Below are 7583 nucleotides of genomic sequence, written 5' to 3'. Positions count from 1 at the left end.
CACACGTACACACACACACACACACGTACACACACACGTACACACACACGTACACACACGCACGTACACACACACGTACACACACACGTACACACACGCACGCACACACACGCACGTACACACGCACGTACACACGCACGTACACACACACGTACACACACACACACACACACGTACACACACACGCACACACACACGTACACACACACGTACACACACGCACGTACACACACACGTACACACGCACGTACACACACACGTACACACACACGTACACACGTACACACACACGTACACACACACGTACACACACACGTACACACACACGTACACACACACACACACACACGTACACACACACACACACACGTACACACACACGTACACACACACACACACACACGTACACACACACACACGCACGTACACACACACGTACACACACGCACGTACACACACACGTACACACACACGTACACACACACGTACACACACACGTACACACACGCACGTACACACGCACGTACACACACACGTACACACACACGTACACACACGCACGTACACACACACGCACACACACACGTACACACACACACGTACACACGCACGTACACACACACGTACACACACACGTACACACACACACACGTACACACACACGCACGTACACACGCACGTACACACACACGTACACACACACGTACACACGTATACGGTAACCTAGCGGTTGGCGCGCTGCGCTATGAACCCAGCGGCCACCACGAGTGACGATCATCTGAACCGCTCCTGGGCCTCCCCTAGGTCGACTCAGCCTCAAATGAGAACCTGGTGCAGTGGTGTGAAGTAAACATCGCTAGCACTGGGGAGACAAAGGCGGCCGGGCGTGGTGCTGGCCACCCACCCACCCCTCGTGTGACGTGCCGGCCTTCATAAGTGCTGCTACTACCTCTCACCCACCCACTCACCCACCCACTCACCCACCCACTCACCCACCTACTCACCCACCCACTCACCCACCTACTCACCCACCCACCCAACCCACCCACCCACTCACCCACCCACTCACCCACCCACTCACCCACCTACTCACCCACCCACCCAACCCACCCACCCACTCACCCACCCACCCAACCCACCCACCCACTCACCCACCCACTCACCCACCCACTCACTCACCCACCCAGCCACTCACCCACCCACTCACCCACCCAGCCACCCACTCACCCACCCACTCACCCACCCACCCACTCACCCACCCACTCACCCACCCACCCACTCACCCACCCACTCACCCACCCACCCACCCACTCACCCACCCACTCACCCACCCACTCACCCACCCACTCACCCACCCACTCACCCACCCACTCACCCACCTACTCACCCACCCACCCAACCCACCCACCCACTCACCCACCCACTCACCCACCCACTCACTCACTCACCCACCCACCCACTCACCCACCTACTCACCCACCCACCTACTCACCCACCCACCCACCCACTCACCCACCCAGCCACTCACCCACCCACTCACCCACCCGCTCAACCCACCCACCCACTCACCCACCCACTCACTCACCCACCCACCCACTCACCCACCCGCTCAACCCACCCACCCACTCACCCACCCACTCACCCACCCACTCACCCACCCACCCACCCACTCACCCACCCACTCACCCACCCACTCACCCACCTACTCACCCACCCAACCCACCCACCCACTCACCCACCCACTCACCCACCCACTCACTCACCCACCCACCCACTCACCCACCTACTCACCCACCCACCCACCTACTCACCCACCCACCCACCCACTCACCCACCCAGCCACTCACCCACCCACTCACCCACCCGCTCAACCCACCTACCCACCCACTCACCCACCCACTCACTCACCCACCCAGCCACTCACCCACCCACTCACCCACCCAGCCACTCACCCACCTACTCACCCACCCACTCACCCACCCACCCACTCACCCACCCAGCCACTCACCCACTCACTCACCCACCCACCCACTCACCCACCTACTCACCCACCCACCCACCTACTCACCCACCCACCCACCCACTCACCCACCCAGCCACTCACCCACCCACTCACCCACCCGCTCAACCCACCTACCCACCCACTCACCCACCCACTCACTCACCCACCCAGCCACTCACCCACCCACTCACCCACCCAGCCACTCACCCACCTACTCACCCACCCACTCACCCACCCACCCACTCACCCACCCAGCCACTCACCCACCCACTCACCCACCCACCTACTCACCCACCTACTCACCCACCCACTCACCCACCCACCCACTCACCCACCCAGCCACTCACCCACCCACTCACCCACCCACCTACTCACCCACCTACTCACCCACCTACTCACCCACCTACTCACCCACTCACTCACCCACCCACCCACTCACCCACCCACTCACCCACCCACCCACTCACTCACCCACACACTCCCCTCGTGTGCCACAGTGCCTGTTCGAGGCTACCTGGGGGACCTCTGTCTTTGTGTGTGTGCAGTGCAAGCCCGACCCTCACGGCCGTCTACATGAACCAGCCCCCACAGCTCCCCCCTCCTCGCTCCGCATCCCCACAGGTCGCTCTGGCAGACTGTGAGTCGGGCGCACGCACACACAGACACACACACAGACACACACAGACACACACACAGACACACACACAGACACACAGACACACACACAGACACACACACAGACAGACACACACACAGACACACACACAGACACACAGACACACACACAGACACACACAGACACACAGACACACAGACACACACACAGACAGACACACACACAGACACACACACAGACACACAGACACACACACAGACACACACACACAGACACACACACACACACACAGACACACACACACACAGACACACACACAGACACACACACAGACACACAGACACACACACACAGACACACACAGACACACAGACACACACACAGACACACACAGACACACACACACATAGACACACACAGACACACAGATACACACACAGTCACACACACACAGACACACACAACAACAACAACAAAATGCATCATTTCGATTTTTTTTTCAACGCTTTATTGTGCTTCCCCCCCCTTTTAAATGAAAGATTCCCCCCTCTCCTCTCCTCCTTCTTACCCCCCCCCTCTCTCCCCCCTCTCCCCCCCCCCCTCTCCCCCCCCCTCCCCCCCCTCTCTCCCCCCCCCCTCCCCCCCCTCTCTCCCCCCCCTCTCTCCCCCTCTCCCCCCCCCTCCCCCCCTCTCTTCCCCCCCTCTCCCCCCCCCTCCCCCCCCCCTCCCCCCCCCCCTTCTCCCCCCCCCTCTCCCCTCTCTCCCCCCCCCTCCCCCCCCTCTCTCCCCCCCCTCTCTCCCCCTCTCCCCCCCCTCCCCCCCTCTCTCCCCCCCCCTCTCCCCCCCCCTCCCCCCCCCTCCCCCCCCCCTTCTCCCCCCCCTCTCCCCTCTCTCCCCCCCCTCCCCCCCCTCTCTCCCCCCCCTCTCCCCCCCCCTCTCTCTCCCTCTCTCTCCCCCCTCCCCCCCCTCTCCCCCACTGCCCCCTCCCCCTCTCTCCCCCCCACTCCCCCCTCCCCCCGTATCCTAGCGACGTCACCGCCTCAGCTGTCGCGCTCCGGCACGGTGACCCATGAGCACCTTCACGCCTCGCTCGTGTCGGCCATCGGCGACCAGCTGCGCCGGCGAGGCCAGGAGGCGCAGGGCCGGGCTCGTGCCGAGCTCGCAGCTCTCCAGCGCACACACAGCGAGCTCAGCGGGGGGAGAGAACGCCTGCAGTTCCTGCTGAGCGCACTCGCACGCGAGACGGTGACACACTACACTATACACTACACTATACACTATACACTACACTATACAATACACTACACTATACACTACACTATACACTACACTATACACTACACTATACACTACACACTACACTATACACCAGAGGTGGGACAAAGTCATTGTTATGCAAGTCCAAGTCGAGTCGCAAGTCATCAAATTCATGACTCGAGTCTGACTCGAGTCCAAGTCACATGACTCGAGTCCACACCTCTGCTATACACTACACTATACACTACACTATACACTACACACTACACTATACACTACACTATACACTACACTACACTATACACTATACACTACACTATACACTATATACTACTATACACTACACACTACACTACACTATACACTACACTATACACTACACTACACACTACACTATACACTACACTATACACTACACACTACACTATACACTACACTATACACTACACTATACACTACACTACACACTACACTACACACTACACTATACACTACACTACACACTACACTACACACTACACTACACACTACACTACACTATACACTACACTACACTATACACTATATACTACACTATACACTACACTATACACTACACTATACACTACACTACACACTACACTATACACTATATACTACACTATACACTACACTACACACTACACTACACACTACACTACACACTACACTACACACTACACTACACTATACACTACACTACACACTATATACTACACTATACACTACACTATACACTACACTATACACTACACTACACTATACACTATATACTACACTATACACTACACTACACACTACACTATACACTACACTACACACTACACTATACACTACACTACACACTACACTATATACTACACTATACACTACACACTACACTATACACTACACTATACACTACACACTACACTACACACTACACACTACACTACACACTACACTACACACTACACTACTACACTACACTACACACTACACTACACACTACACTACACACTACACTACACACTACACTACACTATACACTACACACTACACTACACTATACACTACACTATACACTACACACTACACTACACACTACACTACACACTACACTATACACTATATACTACACTATACACTACACTACACACTACACTACACACTACACTACACACTACACTACACTATACACTACACTATACACTACACTATACACTACACACTACACACTACACTACACACTACACTACACTACACACTATACACTACACTATACACTATACACTACACTATACACTACACTATACACTACACTATACACTACACTATACACTACACTATACACTACACACTATACACTACACACTATACACTATACACTACACTATACACTACACTATACACTACACTATACACTACACTACACACTACACTACACACTACACTACACACTATACACTACACTACACACTACACTATACACTACACTACACACTACACTACACACTACATTACACACTACACTACACACTACACTATACACTACACTATACACTACACACTACACTACACTATACACTACACTACACTATACACTACACACTACACTACACTATACACTACACACTACACTATACACTACACTATACACTACACACTATACACTACACACTACACACTATACACTACACTATACACTACACACTACACTATACGCTACACACTGAACACACCTCCGTCCCACCCACAGGAGCAGGTTGAGATGTGGCTGGAGGCCGTGAGGGTGGGGGGGGAGCGGGCGACCCGCGCCCCCCCCCCCTCGCAGGGCCCCCCGGGGGGGGGAGGGGGGTGAGGGGGGTGAGGGGGGCGAGTTGGAGGGGGCGGTGCGGACCCCCACTCCGCTCCACGGGCAGATTGTGGAGCTGCACGCGCAGGACGGAGCGCTGGAGGACACGGCCTTCCAGCTGGGGGAGGCCATGAGCTGCAACGTCGTCGAGCTCGACGCATTCCTCAAGGTGGGGGCGGTGGGGGGCGGGGGGGAGTGAGGCATTGTGGGAAGACCCCCCCCCCCCCCCATGTCTCCCTGTCTCATAGTCCCCCCCCGTGTCCCCCCCCCTCCCCCCCCCCCCCGTGTCCATCCCCCCCTCGCCCCCCCCTTGTGTGACATCTGTGAAAGAGCTTTATAGCTCATCGGATTCCTCCAGTCTAAATATTCTGTCTCCCCCCCCCCCCACCTCGTGCCCCCCCCATGTCTCTGCCCCCCCCCATGTCTCTGTGCCCCCCCCATGTCTCTGTGCCCCCCCCCCGTGCCCCCCTCCATGTCTCTGTACCTCCCCCCATGTCTCTGCCCCCCCCCCCATGTCTCTGCCCCCCCCCCGTGCCCCCCCCCCCCCCTGCCCCCCCCCCAGCACGTGCGTCTGCTGGCCAGGAGGCAGTTCCTGGTGAGGGCCGTGATGCTGAAGGCGCGCAGAGCCGCAGGCCTCGCCGAGGTCTGCTAGCTCCACCGCACGGCATTCTGGGTAGCCGTCACCCCTATACGTCGCCATCATCGTCGGCATCGTCATCAACATCGTCGTCATCATCGTCATCATCATTGTTATCATCAGCATCATCATTGCCATCATCATTATCATCATCGTTATCATCATCATCATCGTTATCATCATCATCATTATCGTTATCATCATCATCATCGTTATCATCATCATCGTTATCATCATCATCATCGTTATCATCATCATCGTTATCATCATCATCATCGTTATCATCATCATCGTTATCATCATCATCGTTATCATCATCATCGTCATCATCGTCATCATCGTCATCATCGTCATCATCGTCATCATCGTTATCATCATCATCATCGGCATCATCATCGCCATCATCATCATCGCCATCGTTACCGCCTCCGTCGCCACCGAACGGCATGCTGGGTATTGTAAAGCGCGACAGAGGATTTTGGGAGAGCAGAGCATTGTGGGTAAATGCCAGCAAGGCATTGTGGGAATTTTATTGTGCAACCGCAAGGGATTGTGGGATGTTTTTTTACTTGGACGACACTTTGTGCCCGTCGCCTCGGTGGTCCAGCAGTGGATGGACCACGGTGACGGAAATGACGGTTTAGTAGCCAATTAGTGTGGTGTAGTAGTAGCTAATTAGTGTGGTGTAGTAGTAGCTAATTAGTGTGGTGTAGTAGTAGCTAATTAGTGTGGTGTAGTAGTAGCTAATTAGTGTGGTGTAGTAGTAGCTAATTAGTGTGGTGTAGTAGTAGCTAATTAGTGTGGTGTAGTAGTAGCTAATTGGTGTGGTGTAGTAGTAGCTAATTGGTGTGGTGTAGTAGTAGCTAATTAGTGTGGTGTAGTAGTAGCTAATTAGTGTGGTGTAGTAGTAGCTAGTTAGTGTGGTGTAGTAGTAGCTAATTAGTGTGGTGTAGTAGTAGCTAATTAGTGTGGTGTAGTAGTAGCTAATTAGTGTGGTGTAGTAGTAGCTAATTAGTGTGGTGTAGTAGTAGCCAATTAGTGTGGTGTAGTAGTAGCTAATTAGTGTGGTGTAGTAGTAGCTAATTAGTGTGGTGTAGTAGTAGCCAGTTAGTGTGGTGTAGTAGTAGCTAGTTAGTGTGGTGTAGTAGTGTAGTAGTAGCTAGTTAGTGTGGTGTAGTAGTGTAGTAGTAGCTAGTTAGTGTGGTGTAGTGGTGTAGTA

At 54.5% G+C, this 7583-nt stretch overlaps 1 protein-coding gene across 1 annotated transcript in view; it reads left to right on the top strand.

Moving 5' to 3' along the window:
* Positions 1 to 7583, top strand: part of LOC144953846 (tumor susceptibility gene 101 protein-like) — a 23826-nt gene extending 16243 nt beyond the window's left edge. Inside the window, 5 exon segments of the mRNA XM_078884500.1 lie at positions 2548 to 2639; positions 3646 to 3863; positions 5632 to 5675; positions 5677 to 5896; positions 6290 to 7583. Coding sequence (XP_078740626.1) covers positions 2548 to 2639; positions 3646 to 3863; positions 5632 to 5675; positions 5677 to 5896; positions 6290 to 6379 — 664 coding nt within the window. The 3' untranslated portion in view covers positions 6380 to 7583.

The sequence above is a fragment of the Lampetra fluviatilis genome (genome assembly GCF_964198595.1).
Source record: "Lampetra fluviatilis chromosome 48 unlocalized genomic scaffold, kcLamFluv1.1 SUPER_48_unloc_1, whole genome shotgun sequence".
Classification (NCBI taxonomy): domain Eukaryota; kingdom Metazoa; phylum Chordata; class Hyperoartia; order Petromyzontiformes; family Petromyzontidae; genus Lampetra; species Lampetra fluviatilis.
Note: the sequence above shows the minus strand (reverse complement) of the source record. Positions and strands in the feature narration are given on the sequence as shown.